The 23,120-nt window shown below is 39.7% G+C and overlaps 1 protein-coding gene across 1 annotated transcript; it reads right to left on the reverse strand.

The window, feature by feature from the left end:
- Positions 1-837: 837 nt before the first annotated feature.
- On the reverse strand, positions 838-22,018 carry LOC134621217 (uncharacterized). The gene is made up of 12 exons (XM_063467647.1): positions 21,977-22,018; positions 19,779-21,570; positions 18,367-18,540; positions 17,548-17,721; positions 7,605-7,686; positions 7,219-7,438; positions 5,117-6,947; positions 4,008-4,181; positions 3,511-3,684; positions 1,977-2,132; positions 1,553-1,599; positions 838-1,385 (listed from the first exon to the last, which is right to left on the reverse strand). Exons 1-12 carry the CDS (start codon positions 22,008-22,010, stop codon positions 838-840), a joined length of 5,406 nt encoding a protein of 1,801 aa, XP_063323717.1. The 5' UTR covers positions 22,011-22,018.
- Between the last annotated feature and the right edge of the window lie 1,102 nt (positions 22,019-23,120).

The raw sequence follows: 23,120 nt of genomic DNA on the forward strand, positions 1-23,120 counted from the left end.
ATTGTTTGTACTGAACAAATCCTCCAAAAATGTTCTATTTATATTGTGGTGTGACAGGATACATGATGTTTGCCATTTGACAAAAAATTTGTTATTTTTTATGTTTTGGTGTCTGACTGTGATATTTTTACCTGTAGTTCCTCTCTGTGACCACACGAAGGCAGTAAACACAGTTTCTCCCTGCTGACGTCAGTATTTCTATCAGTTTAATATCTGTGTTTACATACTGCAACATTACCCCACTGAAGAACACTAGTGTTGAAACACTGCAGTAAATGTGTCATAAAGACAGTATATTGTATTTGAGTTGTAGTTACTGACAATGACCAGTGGAGGGCAGTGAATGGTCCATTTCATCCTCATAAATATGAAGCTGTTGGGATCAGTGTTGTTGATGAGCCATCAGTACAACTATAACACAATATTAATGTAAAATAATTTGATAATTTAAACACCCATGAAAGAATGATTAAAGTAACATCATGTAGTTTGTTCATTTATTTATTTGTTTAGTTTTAATAACACAAGGAAAGCTCCATGACAAAATGGGAACACATAAACAAAGTTCCTTCAGAGATGGTGGAAATGACAATGTAATGTTGTCTTCAAGAGTAAACAAACAAAAAGAGATTAAAAACATCTAATCAGTTAAAGAAAATCCATAAATCGGTAAATAAAAAAAAACTAAAACATGTAAAACATGAACAACATGAAATAAATTACATTAAAATATATTGCACTAAATTATGAATGTGGAATTTTATGATATTCTGGACTTTTCTTGCTTTATTTTCTATTGCTGGATGTTTAATTTGAATTGAATACCCCTACTTCATCCTAAACCGTACACAAATTCACTGAGGAAGTAGGAAACAAGACTGTAAATCCAGGATAAAGAGGTTCAGTGAATGTGGTGTTGAAGGTGTGAAGGTGGATCAGAGTGTCAGAGGAGACTCTGTAGAAGGACAGAGTGCCAGCAGGACAGTCCACATACACTGCTACTCTGTTAGAGTCAGAGGAGGAGGAGGAGGAGGAGGAGGAGATGGAAGTTTTTATATTATTGTGCCAGACAAAATAAGAACCATCATCTGAACAGCTCAGACTCCAGGACTGATCATTCTCTCCAAACACACAGTGTTCTCTGTCTCCTCTCCTGTTGACTGCTCTGTAACTCACTGATATGTTAACTCCTCCTCTACACTCGACCTCCCAGTAACAACGACCAGTTAGACCATCTCTGCACAGCAGCTGAGGCCAATAATCAAATCTGTCTGGATGATCAGGGTATGGCTGACCTTCTACCAGACGTGTCACCTTCCTGTTGTCTTCAGACAGTTTAAGGTTTGTGTGTACTGTGTTTGTGTCGATTTCGAGTTGACAGGAATCTGATGGAGAGAACAAACACAATCCAGCTGCAGTTATTGATCCGTCATGTGTTCATTGATGGACACTTTGATGATGACTCCTGACATCAGAGATGTCATGTGACAGTTTGAAGATGGTTGAATGTGTGCTGCTTTGTTTTCATGAATCACATTAAAAACACACTTACACTTCCTCAGACCTGGTCTCAACCATCGGACTCCAGCAGGCTCCACCCTGAAAGGAGGAGGGGGGTCAGACCAGCACAGTCTCTTTCAGCATGCACACATGGACATTATATCGCTCTCATACACATATTGTTAAGTTTTTATTTTTTCATTTTTAAATTGCATTATTTAGTTCATTTAAATCAAACTGAGGTTCATTTTCTCCGTTGGAACAGTCAAACATTTTGACACATTTAAAGAAAATGTCTCCAAAGTCCCTTCCTGTGGTTGTCATGTAAGTATCTTCAATCAGACCGTTATGTTTTTTTGCTTTTATTACTTCTCTTAAATATAACCTGGTCAAATAAGTTTAGATATTGCATAAGTAATCAGATTTTCAACCTGACATTTTATTACTGATTAAATGAATCAAGGGCCTCTCCCTACCTGAGAGTTTCCAGTCTTAGCTGCTCTAATAGTTTTACTCCTGCCTCTTCTGGATGATTGTAAGTCAAGTCCAGCTCTCTCAGATGGGAGCGGTTGGCCTTCACAGCTGATACCAGAGAGGTACAACCATATTTTGTGATCAGGCACCCTGTCAGCCTGAAAAAACAACATGTGACAGATACTGTTAGAAAACAGCATGGCAGCTAAATACAAAGTGTATTCTTTATATGGCACTGTTAGGAGAAACAAAGTCGCTTTGATCTAAAATCTAACGTCACCAAGAGCCACATCATTTGATGGTCACAAAAATGATCAATCTAAGGAGAACTGAATTCCAAGAAAACCCAAAAAATGTAGTAAAAAAAAAAAGCAACATGCTAGTCCATTTTGTTGAAATTTCATTGTAGTAACTCAAAATGGTACTCTGTAGTGTGCGCTTGAGAGCATGTCTGACAATATCAGGTTTTAGATATTTGTTCAGGGGGATCTCCTCCCAGATCTGGACCAGGGTGTCACTGAGCTCCTGGTCATTTTGAGGTGTAACCTAGTGACGTCGGAGGACCAAAACATAATTTCCCAGAGGTGGTTTATTGGATTTAGACCATACACCAAGGGAACCTAGGACCACTGTCAGGCAGTGTAGTGTCTGACAGTGGGTCCAAGTGGGTTCATTCTGATACCCAGTGCAAGTCATGGTGCCGTTGTCTTGCTTGTAGAGGTCCTTGCATCCCTCAGTGGATATGCCCCCCAAGAATATCACTGACACACCACCAAAATGATCATGCTGAATGATGTTACATGCATAATGTTCTCTGTCATTTCTACAGACCCCTTTCATGCATTTTACACTTGCATAGGGAGAACTTGCCCAATCTACAAATACCAATCGGGCTTCTCATGCACACTATTCATTTCATTTATAGTAAAGCAGCTGAAATTGATTAACAACCCCCTCTGCTACTTAACTGACCTGGATTCTGCTGTACTCGAGCAGTGAGTTGCTATGAGCCAGAGAACTGATCAGTATTAACTAGTTCATTTAGTAGGTCTGAAAGAAAATGGTACTTAGACAAAAGAGGTCAGTTTGATTTGGTGAGAAGGCAGTTTCCAGAATATTTAGGACACTTCTCAGTGTGCAAGGGACAAGCTACAAACCAGAACAGCTCTTCAGTCTCTCTTCCTATCCTCAAGAGGTAGACTGACTGAACTCAGGGGAATTGAATCCAGAGAACAATCCCACAGGAGTTGGTAAGAGTGGGTTGGGCTGGCTTAGAGTTGGTTCCAGTTGATTCAGAGTAGTCTAAACAGTTTAAGTACGGAGCTTATTTGTAGATAGGAGAAAAATGTGTCTGCCAGAGGACTCCAGGAACCATGCCTGCCACTGAAAAACATTGGTTGATACCACTCATATTCACACTCACACAGGCAGGGTAGAGAAAAGTTAGAGCAGTAAGGAAGAGAGAGAAAGAGAGGAGGGGGCTGTACCTGGAGGACAGGGTAACCATGAGAAGTTGTACATTTTAAAATCGCTGACCTGAGTGTTTCCAGTTTACAGTGTGGATTATCCAGTCCAGAAGACAATATGCTCATTCCAGAGTCCTTAAGGTCATTGTCACTCAGGTCCAGCTCTCTCAGAATAGAGTATGAAGCGCTGAGAACTGAGGACAGAATTTCACAGCTTCTCTTTGAGAGGTTACAGTTGCTCAATCTGATTGGAGAGTAATGAAAAAGAAAACAAACATAAACCGTCTTACCTGAATTCTTGAAAATATATAATCTATGGACATTATCTTGCATGCCAAGTCCTTCTCAATTCACATAACTGAGAAAATGCTAATGATGAAAAATGATACTTGGTGCTGTACAAATGCAAATAGACTGGTTAAGTTCAAACTACTCCAGACTTTGCACATGTAAAAAACAAAATATGTGAATCTAAATATGGCATTGTAAAATCAAAATTATTATTTATGGAAGGGAAATTCAAACATTTGGTTGATAGGCACATAGATCTGACAAATATGATCTGACCTGAGTGTTTCCAGTTTGCAGTATGGAATTTCCAATCCAGCCAACAGCACCTTCAAGCCTGAATCCTGCAGTTTATTGTTACTCAAGTCTAGAGATCTCAGTTCACAGTCTTCTAATTTTAGAGAAGAGGATAGAGCTTCACAGCTTCTATGTGACAGGTTGCAGCTACTGAGCCTGAAGAGACAACAATAATAAAATAGACCAATTCAGTGCAATTCAATTCAGCTTTATTTATATAACAACAAATCACAACAGCAATTGCCACTTTTATATTATAAGGCGAAGACCCTACAATAACACAGATAAAACAGAGAAAACCCCAACAATCATATGACTCTCTTTGAGGAAGCATTTTGATGAGAGTGGTAAGGAAAAACTTCCTCTTTTCAGTGTTTTTTTTAAAAGGAAAAACTCCCTTTTAACAGGAAGAAACCTCAGGAAGAACCAGCTAGATATTGATAATAACAAATTATTAAATGCAGAGTGGTGTATAAACACATGGTACGTGAAAAGGGTTGAAAGAAGGAGAAACACTCAGTGCATCATGGCAATCCCCTGCCAGCCTAGACCTATTGCAGTGTAACTAAGGGAGGACTCAGGGTCACGTGATCCAGCCCTAATTATATCCTTTGTCAAAAAGGAAAGTCTTAAACCTAATCTTAGGAGTAGAGATAGTGAACTATCTCTACTTCCAAGCTGTTAGCTGGTTCCACAGAAGAGAGGCCTGAAATCTGAAGGCTCTGCCTCCAATTCTACTTTTAAACACTCTGGGAACCACAAGTAAGCCTGCAGTCTGAGAGCAAAGAGCTCTAATGGGGTGATATGGTACTATTAAGAGAAGATGGGCCTTAATTATACAAGACCTTGTATGTGATTATAAAGATTTTAAATTTGATTCTGGATTCACCAGGAAGCCAACGAAGAGACTCCAATATCAGAGAAACACGCTCTCTCTTTCTAGTCCCTGTTAGTACTCCTACTGCATTTTGGATCAACTGAAGGCTTTTCAGGGAGTTTATAAGAAAACCTGATAATAACACATACAGTTTTGTGTTCTGTTAAAGACAGGCATGTGTTTAAAAATAATTGATGATTTCATGATAACTTACAGAGCGTTTTTGGAGGCTTTGACCACTGGCAGCAGCCGCAGAAGAGCCTCCTCTGAATCAGAGTATTTCTTCAGGTCAAACACATCCATGTCTTTTTTGGATGACAGTAAGATGAAAACCAGAGCTGACCACTGAGCAGGAGATAATTTATCTGGAGAGAGACTTCCTGAACTCAGGGACTGTTTGATTTCCTCCACTAGAGAATGATCATTCAGTTCATTTAGACAGTGGAACAGGTTGATGCTTTTCTCTGTAGATAGATTCTCATTGAGTTTCTTCTTGATATATGTTTTCTGGTTGAACTGTGAACTACCTCTCAACCGTTTAAGCAGGGATGCTAGTAGAGTCTGATTGGTCTGTGAACTTCTTTCGGTTGTTGTCAGCAGGCCTCGTAGGAGGGTCTGATTGGTCGGCATTGAAAGACCCACAAGGAATCGGAGGAACAAGTCCAGGTGTCCATTTGGACTCTGTAAGGCCTTATCCACAGCACTCTGGTAGAAATGTGTTTTTTCAGACCTACTGGAGATTGTTTGTGCTTCTTCCAGCAAATTGACATCAGAGTTGATGAAGGTCAGACTGACATGAAGAGCAGCCAGAAACTCCTGAACACTCAGATGGACAAAGCAGAACACCTTGTCCTGGTACAGTCCTCTCTCCTCTTTAAAGATCTGTGTGAACACTCCTGAGTACACTGAGGCTGCTCTGATATTGATGCCACACTCTGTCAGGTCTGATTCATAGAAGATCAGGTTTCCTTTCTGCAGCTGCTCAAAAGCCAGTTTTCCCAGAGCCTCAACCATCTTCCTGCTCTCTGTACTCCAGTGTGGATCTGTCTCAGCTCCTTCATCATACTTGACCTTCTTCACTTTGGCCTGAACCACCAGGAAGTGGATGTACATCTCAGTCAGGGTGTTGGGTAGCTTTCTCACCTCTGTGGTTCTCAACATTTCCTCCAGAACTGTAGCAGTGATCCAGCAGAAGACTGGGATGTGGCACATGATGTGGAGGCTTCGTGATGTCTTGATGTGAGAGATGACCCTGCTTCCCTGCTCCTCATCTTTGAATCTCTTCCTGAAGTACTCCTCCTTCTGGGGGTCAGTAAACCCTCTGATCTCTGTCATCATGTCAACACACTGAGGAGGGATCTGACTGGCTGCTGCAGGTCGTGTTGTTATCCAGAGATGAGCAGAGGGAAGCAGGTTCCCTCTGATGAGATTTGTGAGCAGGACATCCACTGATGTGGACACTGCAACATCAGTCAGAATCATATTGTTGTTGAAATCCAGAGGAAGTCGACACTCATCCAGACCATCAAGAATGAACATAACCTGGAAGTCTTCAAATCTGCAGATTCCTGATTCTTTAGCTGTGGTTATAAACTGATGAACAAGTTCCACCAAGCTGAACTTTTTATCTTTCAACACATTCAGCTCTCTGAAAGTGAATGGAAATATAAACTGGATGTCCTGGTTCGCTTTGTCTTCAGCCCAGTCCAGAATGAATTTCTGAGTTAAGATTGTTTTCCCAATGCCAGCCACTCCCTTTGTCAGCACTATTCTGTTTGTTTGATCTCTTCCAGATGAGGCATTAAAGAATTCTCCAAATTTGATTGTTCTTTCTGGTCTGTCTGGTTTCCTGGATGCTGTTTCAATCTGTCTAACCTCATGTTCATCATTGACCTCTGCGGTCCCTCCCTCTGTGATGTAGAGCTCTGTGTAGATCTGATTTAGAAGGGTTGGGTTTCCTGCTTTAGCTATCCCCTCAAATACACAGTGGAACTTCTTCTTCAGCAAAGTTTTAAGATCATGTGTACAAATTGGAGCAAACATTTCTGAAAACACATAAGAAATAACTTAAGTTATTGTACAGCAAAGAGGAAGTGATGAATACACTAGCCATCAAACACCTGGGTAGTAGACAGATGTGTGATTACTGAACTTATGCACAAGCTTCATTTGTGTCTTCAGCTTCCAGAATCCAACCTGCCACCTTTCACTTGCCAAGTAAATGTATAAAACACTACACTATGGAATTATTCTCTTGAACTATGAGAAAATTTATTATTTTTCCAGCAGATAAGATCTTTAGAGAAATACTCTTACTGCTCTGCAGTCGGTCAGCCAGCTCTTCCTGCTTCATTGTCCTCAGGAAGTGCAGTGCGATCTTTAGGAAGGGTTCTCTGCTTCTCTGCTGTTCAGTCACCCCAAACACTTTCTCATCCTTCTTCTGACTCTCAAATGGTTCCATGTAGTCTGGAACCAGAACTCTTTGGATCATCTTCAGCTCATTCTTCGCAAAAGTGATAATGTTTTCCTCCAGTAGCTGGAACAGAATACTATATGATTCACCTGATCATACTGAAATCCCGGAGCCAAAAATTGGATCAATGTTAGACACACTGTCCTTACGCTAGTCTAAAAGGTGCAGCATAGAGATCACTGTGAACAAAATAGAAAATAGCAAAAGTAGTTTTTGCACATGTACTGACCATAAATATTGAGTTAAGTTTTATGTGGTGATGCTGCTGGCCAGACTGATCACTGGAAACCTCTGAGCTCTCCTTGTTCATCCTGTGGAGAAATCATGAAGACTTGGCTCATGTTATGCCTCTCCACACAAAAAACCCCAGAAATAAATTAAAACTGCAAGAAGCGATGAAACTGACTGTGCCCATTAGATTGTGTATAAGAACACCAACTACATCTTATTCTGCTGTATATTGTCTGGATCCAAAATTTTAAATTTCATATTTGATTTTGTGTTTGACAATCCATCATGGACATACCCTTCTATGAAAACTCAAAAGCTTTACAATTTAGCATCACCAAAGCCTTTAGATTAAGCATGTTGATTCATTCCAATCTCTAGGAGAGGTTTGATAAGTACAAGACCAGAAATATGGCAAAAATGGAACCAAAACTTGCATCTCAGATTGAAAATGACTGACTTCCTGTTATGTTTAGAATAGTGCTGTCACTAGATAAAAGAAATTAACTAATTAATCTAACAATTTTCTGTAATTAATCACGATTAATCGCAATTACTTGATCAATAGCCTGGCTGCAGTTACACTTTTTCAACTTTATATTTAAGCTTGTAACTGACATTTATGCAATATAAAGAAGTTGTCAATAGAAAATTGTACTTAGTAGTCAGTATAATCTTTTAATAATATAAGTTTGCATATGATAGAATACTGCATGATGACCTCTTTATGACTCAGACTGTTGTTGTAGTTCACTGTGACCCGTTATCATGCAGGGAAGGAGCAGTTCCTGCTAGTGATAGATAAGAGCTTAACAAGCAGTTTCACTTTGTACCAGGTAGAGGAGTCTCTCCTGGTACACGCACGCACGGGCACACACACACACACACACACACACACACACACACACACACACACACACACACACACACACACACACACACACACACACACACACATATACATATACATATCCACATTCCAATGTAATAAACGAACGCACCTACTGTTGTATATAAATAAAGACCAGGGCAGTGGCAGAGTGCGAGTCCCGGAGCCCTCACTCTCGTGCAAGTGCTCTGTGACTGCCCTTGCATGCAAGTAAAACTGTGTGTTTCTCCTCTCTGCTCTCTCAGCTGAAGAAGTGTCTTAGAATACATCTCTTGACAGAAGTAAATGGAGAATAAACACAAAGAATGTATGCTTAAATTCAAAGAAAATTTAAATAGTTTTCTTCTGTCTTTTAGCACAGTTTCTCTCCTGTGAAATACAACTTTTAAAAAAACGTATATAGTAATAGTATACACTAATATATAATATATATTAGTGCTCTCAAACAATCAGATTTTTAATCTATATTAATTGCATTTCATTTTGCATGAGCAAAAAAAGCAGCATAAGGTATGCTTCGCGTCAATGTGATATTTTAAGCTGGAAGTGCTTCGGTGAAAAGATAATTCCTTCTTGCACAATGTGCATAATACTTTATGTTGGTCGGACTCTTCCATCTGGTTATTTTTTTAATACTCAAATTTCCCATTGAGAGGGCCAATGTGTGTTTATCATCTTCCATATTGAGTAGATTGGTTCAGCTGCCCGTCGCTACCAGATCAACTGCCCATTTGCACATGTACGAAGGTAACTCTACTTGGGCAAACTGTCTGAAATGCGTTGAGAGAAACATTTCAGGGATTTTGAGGCATTCTGCACTCCAGATGCGTTAATAGCATTAAATTTTTTTTATCGCGTTAATCGTGATGACGGCTTAATCTGTGTTAACGCGTTAATTTTGACAGCACTAGTTTAGAGTATTGATCTAAAAGGGTTTTTTTCTTGAGCTATTACATCAGGCTATCAAATTTCATATATGCAGATGAAACAGTTTCGTGGATGCCTCATTGAGATTCTGTAGGTGGTGCTGTAAACCCAATTTAGCATCTCCACCATTAGGACCAATTAACACAAAAGCTTCATCATGTCAGAGGTTTTAAGTTATGATTTTTTAAAGCTTTCCTAACTCCTTAACAACATCTTCCTGTTTCATTGAGGAGTCATTATGCCACCAGGGCAATGAAAAGTTTGAATTTTCATCATCAATTTATTTAGACCACTATTGAGATGGTTGTGGTCAACTTGTGAACCCCCCCCCCCCCCCCCCCCCCCCCCAAATATTCCTAATAGAGAGCACTCTAACTATCGATCAGTATTGGCCAGTGTTGGGGAGTAACAGAATACATGTACCACCGTTACGTATTTAAATTACAAAATATGAGTAATTGTATTCTGTTACAGTTACCGTTTAAAGGGTGGTATTCAGAATACAGTTACTTTGTTGAAATAAATGGATTACACGGCGGTGTAATCGGCGATGGAAACCTAAACAAAACGCGCATTAAGAGGCTCTAATGCCTGGGTCCCAATCTCGTTGCCCATGTTACCTCTACTTGCAGCCTGCATAGTGACGTGAAGAAATATTAAAAAAAAATTATTCACAAAAATTATTTAATAAGAAGGCAATAGGCAGAGTGTTACAGGCATCGGCCTAAAGAATGTAGCCTCATGGGCAGTGTAGTCTGTGCTGCAGGGAGAAAGGACTGCCATACCCGTTATGTGTCTGTGAGTGCAAGAGAGGGAGAAATAGGACAGTCGAAAAGTACGAGTTGTCACCCACCAGAAACGGGAGCTGGAAGCATGTAAATATAATAATAACCACTGCAGCCAAGAAGAGTGCCTGACGAGTCCAATTGTAAGTAAACTATTAAGACCCGACTGTACACTGTGTTCGTGTTTTCCTCCGAAACAATAAGTTCCTTTGGAGCTGCCTTTCAACGCATCTCTCTGTCTCTCACTAGGAAAGTTGACCCAGACAGCAAAGTAAAGCTAGTTTTCGGCTACGAGCCGGACACGGAACCCGATGTATTAGCCAGAGGTCCCTTTGCTACGGTTTTACGCCCTTACGGTTCTGAGCTGCGGACCTGTTTTATATACGCGCGGAATAGTTTTCTATATGAGATCGCTTCAGTAACCTTCAGTAAAAGTAATAAATCACACAGCAATAGTACATTCATGTAGTTGTAAAAAGCATGATAATATATTAAGTAATCCAAAGTATTCAGAATACGTTACACTCATTGAGTAACGTAACGGAATACGTTACAAAATACATTTTGGGGCATGTATTGTGTAATCTGTAGTGGATACATTTTAAAAGTAACCTTCCCAACACCGGTATTGGCACATAGATCTGTTCAGGTCAAGACTCTTATCAAACGTAAAATATGGGGCAGATGGGACAAGGTGTACAAGATTTTCATGCTTCATGGCTTTAAAGTTTGCCATGCCACCAGTGTCATGCCCTTTGACAAAAACTCAGTTTTCAAAATAAAGTAACGCCAACTCCTCAAGTGTTTTCTGACCAAAATATAGATTTTAGTTGGATGTGGTATCTCAAAGTTTACAGCATGTCTTAAAAAAAAAAAAAACTTTAAATATTTCCATACACACAGACACACCCTTTAACAAAAACACAATTAGGATGTGTAGTTTATAAATATGAAATTGATTGGATAAAATCCCTATGAGGAAAGTAATACCTGAAAATCACAAAAAACAGCACAAAATTTTTTCATTAAGTTCAAGATGGCAGATTTTATGTTGGGTTTAGAGCAGGGGTAGGCAACTCCAGGCCTTGAGTGCCAGTGTCCTGCAGATTTTAGATATCACCCTGGGTCAACACACCTGAATCAAATGATTAGTTCATTACCAGGCCTCTGGAGAACCTGAAGAAATGTTGTGGAGGCACTTTAGCAATTTGAATCAGCTGTGTTGGATCAAGGACACATTTAAAACCTGCAGGACACTGGCACTTGAGACCTAGAGTTGCCTACACCTGGTTCAGAACGTGACTCCAAGAGGATTCTTGGTTACACGTGTGTACCAAATCTCGAAAATGTATGAAAAGCACAATTGTGAAGCTTATCTTTTTGAAGGGGGCACCACAGAGTCATTTTCTTGCGACCATGTGCTAGACCCATAAACTGTTTAAATTAGAGATGGCACAATATCACTTTTTTTCTTATGTCTGATACTGATACTGATATCATAAATTTGGATAGCTGCCGATACTGATGTAAATCCGATATAGCGTATTTTACAATCAATAAAACGTTTTTTTTAAAATATCTTGCTGCATTTTGTATGTATGCCTTTGTGCCCCCCTTTCCCTGTTAATGCCCTACCAGCCCCCCTGGCAAAACTTTGCTAGACCCACCCCTGCACAGTTACCAACTACGTAGAAAAGGATCCTGGTGTAGAAAGTAATATTAAATAAATTCTAACAACAGCTTATCAAGGTTAAACGTGCTGCTGTTGTTTATCCGCTGGTTTCCTCTTTCTGGCGCAAAGTGGGCGATAAACAAACAAGAGAGACGGACTCACGACAGAAAAGCTGATCAGCTTTGATCAGTTTCATGATTGAAGTAGCAACAGGAGAGGGAGGGGGAGAGAAGAGGCAGTCGCTCCATATATCGGTTGTTAAGCTTAACGTGAGAATGCTTTACAAACATTCAGAGATGAACTTACACACTTGCTTTACTTCTCTCTGGGATACCTTTCTCTGAGATTAAATGCCGGTTTGGTAGCGAGGCTCCAAATGCTCAACCAGACCACCGACAGGTCTCGCACGCCACAGCCACTCTATCACGTGATGCATACTCCTCCAACGTGCTAAGGTTACGCCATGTCGCAAATTTTGTGAGGTGCTTTTGTGATATTTAATGGATTGGATTACATTTTTTATTTCTCTCTGATATCCGATCCAGTAATTTAGGTCACTATCGGGCCGATACCGATACGTAATATCGGATCGGCCCATCTCTAGTTTAAATTTCCACCAGAACTTTGAGAAGATTTTAAGCATGCTTGAGCTCTAAAATAAGCCATTCTTTTTTGTAAAAACTACTACTGCCACTACTACTACTAATAAACGGAGCAGATGCAGCATGACCTTTGCAATGTCAGTGCTCGGGCCTTGATGACACATAAGTATCCTGTTTATCTTGTTGTCATGTCAAAATGTGAGGCTGCTTTGGGGCTTGATGTCTATTTCTTCTCTGGTTCTTGTGTTGACACTTTTAGAAGATGAGACCAGGTAAGAAAATACGCACTTTATATATTAAAAAAATGTGATAAGGACATAGCTCACATTAAATTTGCCCACACAGAGACTTGAGCTAAAGGTCCATGAAGTGATGTGTGGAAATGAGCACTGAGTCATATCATTGTGGTAGTAAAGGTTTAGTTGTCCCGCTGATGCCACTGAGAACCACCAACAGAGTCTAGAGCTGTTTGGAGCCTTCAGCTCAGTTTGGTTTATTGACAAATACCTCATACATCATAAAGCTTTCACATGCTTCCCATGCCATGTTTCTGGAAAAAAAACCATCATTCAAGACTTCATACTACATTTGATTATAGATATGTGAAAAGCTGATCTGGCATTAACCGTGTTTGAATGTTTACTGAAAAAATAAACATATATACAGATATAGATTACCTTTCCACATCAGAGTATTGTCCTTTAAAATCAGCACCAATACTCTTTGACCAGTCACTCTTTAAGGACACACAGCTGGGTTCAGGTCCAGGTTGGTTCCTGTGAATAATGATGGAGCAGTGATGTGAGTGCTGAGCTGTGACATGGAGAAGAGTCATGGACAGTTAGAGATGGTCATCTCACCTCTGAGCTTTGGTCTGGCTCAAGTCCCCACACAGAGTGGTTTTAGAGGGAGGGACTCCCTCCTCTCTGTCCTCACACTGATCCATGCTGCTGAATTCACATCCACATCAGCTCACACACACTTTCTACCTTCACCTGCAGAGGAAACACAAATCATTCATGTGCACATCAGCTGAAATTCTCCCTCTGCATTGTATGTTGTCCAAACACTGAGATGAACCATAAAACCAGCAGTGTCAGCTGAATGCAGTCAGACAGCAGTGTGAGGCAGAGGAAGCTGCCATCAGCTTCTCTACTTCTACTATCAGTCCACTAGATGGCGCCATGAAGCACACACGATGCTTTCACTGACACACACACTGATTCACTGTGACTGGAAGTTTCATTCAATTAATATTCAGTTAAAAACAGAAACACACAAACAATTGACCTCAGATCTCTGCCTCAGATTCTCTTCTTAATAAGAAAAATGACTTTTCACTCATGTTAATCTAAAACTCAGCTAACAAAAGAAAAGCAACCTGTTGTTTTAGTTTGTTTTGTGAACCTTAAAGAGTTTTTATTTTTGTTTCCAGAGATATTTCATCAAAAAGAAACATACACGAACATAGCTTGATGATGCACATTAACTATAGAGGGAAATAATCCTCATAGAGGTCACAAATTTGTATCATATGATCTGCAAGCCTGAACAATTCAAAAATTCATACACAGATTTTTTTGTGATTTTAAGCACTCACAACGTGTCTCAGTCCATGCACAAAGCAATTTGAACATTAGATACTGAAGGCTACATTAAAACTGGACTCAGTACTGCTAATACACACACAAATTTTTAAGGTTAACTTATCTGATATCTGATAATTTTGATAATATCTGATTATTTTTACTTTCGAAAAGATTCTTAAACCTGTAATGTTAGTAAGGAAAACATTACAGGCTTCCGTTACCTTAACACGGAGCTTCACATGGAGACAATCATCTGGGACACCAAGTTCAAGAACATGAAGTGAAACTTTTAAAAGGAAGGAAACGCTTTCTGGAAAGTTCTAAATGAGCAACATCCGAAGCCCACTCACATGCCCTCTGTACTGGAATCAGAATCTGGAGATGAGGGGGATGACTCACTGACGTACTTTACCAACTCTCCAGTTGTTCGGCCTGTGGGATGGATTCACTCTTAAGACTTTGGATGTTGATGGGGTGTCCTAGTGTAAATGCCGGTATGATGCCTATAGGACATACCGGACACACTAGGAGAGCTGACAGGGTGGTAGAAGGGCATTAACCCAGCTGCAGGATTGGTACTTGGACCTTTGTGCAAAGAGGAACAGAAGTTACACTCTGAGATCCTCCAAATCAGACATAAATATAATGTCATACCACTGTCTCTTCACCTCAGTACCTCAGTCCGTCAGTCCATCATCCAGCTGCCTGCCAGGCTCATGCTGACTGATTTTCATCATTTATATACCTGTCAGACAATTTTTCCACTCAATTTCAATGGTTTCTGTGTGTTTGTAGCAAAGAAACTTAACAGGCACAAAGGGTAGAGGCAGGGATAGAATTAAACGTGTCTTTATTAAAGTCAAAAACTAAAAATCAAGTTCTCCCAAAGCCAGTAAACCTTTAACTTTAAGTAATTACACAATGAAACATAATGTACACAGTGAAACACACAGCTCCAAACATAATCTACTTCACTTCTTTACATATTTAGTTTGCTGATAACAATTTAATTTAACTCACAGAAATGTTTAATATCTACTAATACAGACTTTAGCAGGATAATATTGTGACTTCAAGGAATCACTGTTAGTATCAGTGTGGTTAACAGCAGTCATCAGTACAATTACAAAAAGCAGAATGAAAAACAGTTCTGTCATCTGCGTTCATTAAACTGACTTCATGTAATTCATCTTCCCACTAACAGAGTGCAAGAAATGATCATCAATGAAGAGTTAAATGAGATGTTAGTTACATCAGACCTTTGCATATTTATCTGATTAATATTAGAAGTTATTGTTTCTTTCATTAGATTATTTTTAAAAGAAGTAATTTTTATAGAATGGCAGAGACATGAGTGATCATGAGTGATGAATATCTTTAATTCAATTAGAATTGTTGAATGTCCATTTATTCAGTCATGGAACATCCACACAGGCTGGTTATCATTATTTAGAAGAAAATAAAAACAAAACCCAAAATGTCCTCTTATTGTGAAAATCTCCCTTAATTCCTGTCCTGCTTCAATAACAGTAATAATATGTGGAGAGGTTGAAAATGAAAAAAAAAAATGAAAGAAATAGCAAACAACGACAACAACAACAACAATGAATGAGCTCAGGCTTGTCCAAGATGCAGAGGAGCTGGTTCTTGACTGAGATTCATAAAAAACGCTACATAATAATATTCACTGTGAAGGTTTGAGTGAAAAAAGACAAAACAAAATCTGGTTCATGAAATAATCCCAACTTCCATCTTAAAAGGACTAAAGACAAAGAAGTTGACAAAGAATCATTGTTTAAAACTTAATTAATCCATGCGTCTGAAAACATGTTTCTGATTGATATACTACACCAATCAGATGAATATCCAGGTGTGCTAAACTTCACACAGACTGATTGATGAACCAGGAGACCAGAGTGTAAATCCAGGATAAAGATGTTCAGTGAATGTGGTGTTGAAGGTGTGGAGGTGGATGAGAGTGTCAGAGGAGACTCTGTAGAAGGACAGAGTGCCAGCAGGACAGTCCACATACACTGCTACTCTGTTAGAGACAGAGGAGGAGGAGGAGGAGGAGATGGACATTTCTTTTTTACTGTGACATACAGAACGAGGAGCATCATCAGAGAAGAGCAGACTCCAGGACTGGTCATTAACTCCAAAAACATATTCAAAATCATCTTGTATCCTTCCAGCTTTGTAAATCACTGCTACATTAACGGTTCCTCTACACTCGACCTCCCAGTAACAACGACCAGTCAGATCATTTCTACAGAGCAGCTGATGATAGAAGTAAAATCTGTCTGGATGATCAGGATATGAATGATCCTCCTCCACATGTGCCACCTTCCTGTTGTTGTCAGACAGTTTGAGGTTTTTGTGCACTGTGTTTGTGTCAATTGTGAGTTGACAGGAATCTGATGGAGAGAACAAACACAATCCAGCTGCAGTTATTGATCCATCATCTGTTCATTGATTGACACTTGGATAACTACTAACATCAGAGAAATGAATGACTGATGAAAATGTTTCAGTGTTTTTTGTGTTCATTAATCACATTAAAAAACACACTTACACTTCCTCAGACCTCGTCTCAACCATTGGACTCCAGCAGGCTCCACCCTGAAAGGAGGAGGAGGGTTAGAACAGCACAGTCTGTGTGCATGCTGAACATGCATTTAGTGTGTGTATGAACAATGTATGTTCATACACACACAGGGACATTACATTGTTCTAATATGCATACTTGTCCCTGTTAGCTCCCAGATTATCCCTGTAGATGATTTCTGGACCAACTTAGCAAGCAAACAGTACGACTGGAAGGTTCCAACCTTTACCAAATCCAGGAGAATGAACTTCTGTTGGACTCCCTGGCTGCAGAGGCCTCTTGCAATCTGGACAACCCTATGCTTTCATATCTTGGTGCCCCAGCAAACACAGATCGGGAGTCAATTATGGTTACCTCCATTCACGAGGAGGATCAATTAACCAAGCTTGAACCCAGACCAAAGTGAGCTGAAGTCCTGGGATGCCAAGACCATCAGCTATGGGTCTCACCAGTTAATGTCCTGGGTATTTCACCAATAAGTTGAGAAGCAAAGAGTCCACAAGATTTTGCCCATAGGAGGTGACAACTCTCCCCACTGGTGACTGATTTGGTCCCCCACATGTTGTCCATTGGAACGAGCTGCCCAATGGCTTGAGGTCTATTACAAATATCTCAAAACCCTTTTTATTCTCACAGGCTTACAATTAATAAATGTGTGTATCTGAACTACACTTTAAAAGGTCATCGTTTTTTTATATTCTATGGCAAGCACCTTAATTTAAAATTCATTTAAGTGTGAAATATAAATCAAACTCACATTGACATTTGTTGTTATTGCTAAACTTGACAAGTTTCAATGAATAGTCATAACACACATGCATGAAACAGGAAATAAGTGAAGCACTTTCTGCTCTATTAGACATTCTTCCCCATACCTGAGAGCTTCCAGTCTCCACTGTGGATCATTCTGTAATGCTGATAGCATCCTCGTGCCAGAGTCACCTGGATGATTGTAGCTTAGGTTCAGCTCTTTCAAATGGGAGGGATTGGAGCTCAGAGCTGAGGCCAGATAAGTACAGCCTTGCTCTGTGATCAGGCAGCCCGACAGACTATAGACACAAAACAACAATCTATCTGTGAATACTTCACTCAAGATTTGCTTTCATTGGTTTGCGTTTGTTTTTCACATACAATGTCATACATCCTTTCAATCTCCAATTTAATTTAGCTTTGTTTAGAACATGACAATCCTCATAGATGACAACAGTTCTCAAGTAAGGCCTAACAATATTAGAAAGTTAATTCCAGCAATCGGATGAGCCCCAGAGAAAAGCTCTTGGTGATGGTGGGGAGAAGGAATTCTCTTTTAACATGCCAGTGTCAGTGGGCCAGCTGTCCAATTTCAAACTACATACTTTGAAGCGGACCTTTAGAAATGCAGTTTCAAACAAGAGATATACAGGCATTGTACAAAAAAAGATCTATGTGGTACTTTGGACTGAAACTAACTAACAATAATTTGTCCTAAAGTGGTATATTAAAGAATCTTCAGGGTTAGATACAATGTCCTTTAACAAATCATATCTTAATGTGCTTCTTTTGGCTGCTCTCTCAAGTGGTCACCACAGCAGATGAATCTACATATTTATTTTGGCAAAGATTTTTTATAATGGAGTTCTAAATGAGTTTGCAGTTTATCCACTGATAAAACTCAGCTTTTAAATTGTTGTGGGTGAAAAAGTTTAAAGCCTGACCTGAGAGTTTCTAGTTTACAGCGTGGATTTTTCACTCCAACAGACAGAAGCTTCACTCCTGAATCCTTCAGGTCATTGTTGCTCAGGTCCAGCTCTCTCACACGGTTGGACTGGGAGCTAAAAACTAAAGACAGAGCGTCACAGCTTTTCTCTGAGAGCTGACAGTCATTCAGTCTGAAAAAAAGAATCAAATTAAATCACCTTTAATGTTGAATCTGCAGAATTAAATAGAAAAACAAAACAATAAATACTGAGGACAAATGTGAAACACTTTAAATTTGCTTAGCAAAAACTAATGAAAACCAATGCGGAACTGGTAGATTTAGTTATACTAGGTTGACCAGTATCCAACTAGACAGGTATGTAGTGCCATTTGTGACTTTCCAAATTCTAGTATTTAGGATGTATGGAGGTAATCGTACACTTAAGTAGCTCAGACAAGCAACAATGCACCCATTCATTTAGCTGATAGCTTCATTTAGTAGCTTTCGCAGAAGTGCCGGCAGGAGCAATGTTTAGTAATCATCGTGTGATTTAGCTAAATTAAAATGTTGTGCTGAAAGTTTGCTGTGTTTTAAATGTTTGGTAACTTAAAAATTAGTATAACAATCAGCATGTGCAGGGAGCACATGGGGCAGGACTGAAAGAAGATGAATGGAGGAAGGATTATAGCAGACAACATGGCAAATAAGAGAGATGATGTGTAAGTAATTTTTTCCAGGGAGTCTACAGCCTAGACACTCAAAGGAGATTCAACTGTAACTGAAGGATAATCAGTGAAGGAGGGGATGAATGGACTTGAGAGAAATATAGCATACCGGTGAAATTTATAGTTCTCACAAAATAGAAAACCTGTCAGATAAGAAGAGATAGAGGAAAAAGTGAAACAGCGACGCTGGAGGCAGTCATGAATCAATGAGTGAGATGTTACTCAGATCTCACATGGAATGACCAAAGGAGTATGATTCAGTTTGACGGCAGCTGCAAAGGATGTTCAGGCATGGGTGGGGCACTTCTGTATGGAGATGGCATGTTTCTTTGGTTCTTGCCTACTCTGGAAGCTCCAGTTTACTTCGAAGAAGTGAATGTTGCCTAACTGCACCAAAACTCTCAAAACAGTTTGAATTTCTGGTTTAACAGTTTCCTTTTTGTTTTCTATTTTCTCTCTCTCTCTCTCTCTCTCTCGCTCTGTGTGTGTGTGTGTGTGTGTGTAGGTGCGTGTTTATCACAATAGTATCAAATAAATGCTGAAACCTAACCTCTGCAGTGTTACGGTTTACTGTCGTAGAACAGTTAACAAATTTACTTTAATTATTTAACTTCTGAATACAAATTGTGCCAAAGATAGAAAATGATGTCAACACCAGTGATGCACCAGTGAAAAAAAAACACTGACTCACACACTCACTTACATGACTTTTTTGGAGGCTTTGACCACAGGCAGCAGCCTCAGAAGAGCCTCCTCTGAAGCAGAGTATTTCTTCAGGTCAAAAACATCCAGATAATTTTCTGATGACAGTAAGATGAAGACTAGAGCTGACCACTGAGCAGGAGATAATTTATCTGGAGAGAGACTTCCTGATCCCAGGGACTGTTGGATCTCCTCCACTAGAGAACAATCATTCAGTTCATTTAGGCAGTGAAACAGGTTGAGGCTTTTCTCTGTGGACAGATTCTCATTGAGCTTCTTCTTGATGTACTGAACTGTTTCCTGATTGGTCTGTGAGCTACTTCCTGTCTGTGTCAGCAGGCCTCGCAGAAGAGTCTGATTGGTCTGCAGTGAAAGACCCAGGAGGAAACAAAGAAACAAGTCCAGGTGTCCGTTTGGACTCTGTAAGGTTTTGTTCACAGCACTCTGGTAGAAGACTTTTTGCTTGTGTTTAATTCCAAACAGTTTAAATGACCAAGATTTCTTTTCTTCCAGCAGATTGACTCCAGAGTTGATGAAGGTCAGATGAACATGAAGAGCAGCCAGAAACTCCTGAACACTCAGATGGACGAAGCAGAACACCTTGTCCTGGTACAGTCCTCTCTCCTCTTTAAAGATCTGTGTGAACACTCCTGAGTACACTGAGGCTGCTCTGATATCGATGCCACACTCTGTCAGGTCTGATTCATAGAAGATCAGGTTTCCTTTCTGCAGCTGGTCAAAAGCCAGTTTTCCCAGAGCCTCAACCATCTTCCTGCTGTCTGGACTCCAGGGTGGATCGGTCTCAGATCCCTCATCCTTGACCTTCTGCAATCGGACTTGCACCATCATGAAGTGGATGTACAGCTCTGTGAGGCTTTTAGGCAGATCACTGCTCTCATTATTTATTGTAAGACACTCCAGAACTGTAGCAGTGATCAAGCAGAAAACTGGGATGCGGCACATGATGTGGAGGTTTTCTGATAACAAGATGTGGGAAATTATAATACTGGCCTGTTCCTCATCTCTGAATCTCTTCCAGAAATATTCATCCTTCTGTCGGTCATTGAACCCCCTGATCTCTGTCACCATGTCAACAAACTGAGGAGGGATCTGATTGGCTGCTGCAGGCCGTGTGGTTATCCAGACATGGGCAGAGGGAAGTAAATGGCCCTTAACTAGGTTTATCAGCAGCACATGAACTGAGGTGGACTCTCTAGGGTCAGTCAGGATCTTGGTGTTGTTGAAGTCCAGAGGAAGCCGACACTCATCCAGACCATCAAAGATGAACACAACCTGGAAGTCTTCAAAGCTGCAGATTCCTGATTCTTTGGTTTCAGTAAAGAAGTGATGAACAAGTTCCACCAAACTGAAAGTTTTCTCTTTCAGCACATTCAGCTCTCTGAAAGTGAATAGAAATATGAACTGGATGTCCTGGTTGGCTTTGTCTTCAGCCCAGTCAAGAGTGTATTTCTGTGTTAAGACTGTTTTCCCAATGCCAGCCACTCCCTTTGTCAACACTGTTCTGATTGATTCATCTCTTCCAGGTGAGCCTTTAAAGATCTTGTCTTGTCTGACTGTTTTTTCTTGCCTGTCTGATTTCCTGGATGCCATTTCAATCTGTCTGACCTCATGTTCATCATTGACCTCTGCAGTCCCTCCCTCTATGATGTAGAGATCTGTGTATATCAGATTCAGAAGGGTTGGGCTTTCTCCTTTGGCGCTCGCCTCAAACGCACACCGGAGCTCCCTCTTTAGCTTAGATTTGAGTTCTGACTCACACTTTAGAGGACCATCTGAATGACAAAACAACATTATAAGATTATTTGACAACTTGTAGTCAAATGTTGACCTTCCAAAACATTTCTTTAATTCACTGGGAATCTGTGAGTCAATTCAGAAAGTATTCAGATCTCTTAATTTTACACTGTAAATTCATTTTAAGTGAATTAAAAATCATCGACACACAGAAACAGTGTCTCATCAGATCCAAGAACCCTTTTCCTCTCTGAATTATTACTGCTGGTTAGCAACCTATCTGAAGTTTATTTGACTTAAAGGAGTTTAAAAGATTGATTGATAGAAATTGTGAGGTGGCCCTTCCAGCAAGTTCTCTTTGAAAACAACAAGAGCGCTCATTGATCAGTGTATACATGTTTCTGCGTTAATGACAACTCCTCAGACAAACTATTGATATCCTACCTGTTGGTGAAGCCTCTTGGGTTGAATTGTCCATCTGTCTATGCTCACTAGGTTTCTCCATTCTTAATCTATGAAAAAAAGAGAGAAAACATGACGCACAATAAGTACTGGAGATGTTTTGGCATAATGCATAGTTCCATATTTGAAAAAGCCTACACACAGCTTATCAGCACAAACAGCTAATACCAACTATCAATCACAGTGGTGGAGAGGTGATGGTGTGTGCTTGTTTTGGCCACCTTGAAGTCACTGAATCAAAGTCAAAGTCCAATTCTGAAACTGACTGAGAAGATAGCTGTGCACAAACAAGTGTCCACAAACCTCAATAAACTGAATAAATGCTGTAAAGAAGAATTGGCAGAAAATACAGAAAATATTTACTTTAAGTTATTACTACTTAACGTTTTTTCTATAAGTTGAAGCATTGGATGTAGTTTTTCACACACTGTGTCTGCATTTTGCCTTATATGACATAACATGTCATTTGATTTTCATCTCCAGTTGTTTTTATCTGGCACATTTCATAGGTTATTATTTTATTTCATGTGAAGAATAATGACCAACATTATGAAATAAATACGTATGTCATGCAGAATTACTGCATAAATACATATCATACCAGAGTAATAAAGATAGTAGTATCATCAAAATACTATGCACATCAAGAAAACAAGTAAAATTTAATATTTTAAAAATATGTCAACATCTGATTTCAACTTAGATAATCAAAGCATGATTTATATTTAATTATCTTAAAATAGTTTGGATAATTTTAGACAGAGGTTAAAAATATCCACTTTTGGTTGGTCCAACCCGGTTTGGCTGTGTAACAAATACACCACATGTTGCAACAACCGCTCCAAGTATTGGCACAAACTGTTAAAATTACTTCCTCTTGGAGGAGAGCCAACAGTATTTATTTCGAGTCAGAGGCCTGCATATTGAAACTATATCTGCAGGAGATCAACAAATGATCATTTACAAAGCTCAACCTGTCCTCCATCTACCTTTTCTTCTGTGTGTCTAAAGCAGGCTGACCGATTCAGTCATCAGTAAGTGGATATGCAGCAACAATGACTGAGTAACAGTTCTGCTGCTCTGATTCTTGGATTGTACATGCGCACACACACGCACACACACACAC

The sequence above is a fragment of the Pelmatolapia mariae genome, linkage group LG23, assembly GCF_036321145.2.
Source record: "Pelmatolapia mariae isolate MD_Pm_ZW linkage group LG23, Pm_UMD_F_2, whole genome shotgun sequence".
Lineage (NCBI taxonomy): Eukaryota > Metazoa > Chordata > Actinopteri > Cichliformes > Cichlidae > Pelmatolapia > Pelmatolapia mariae.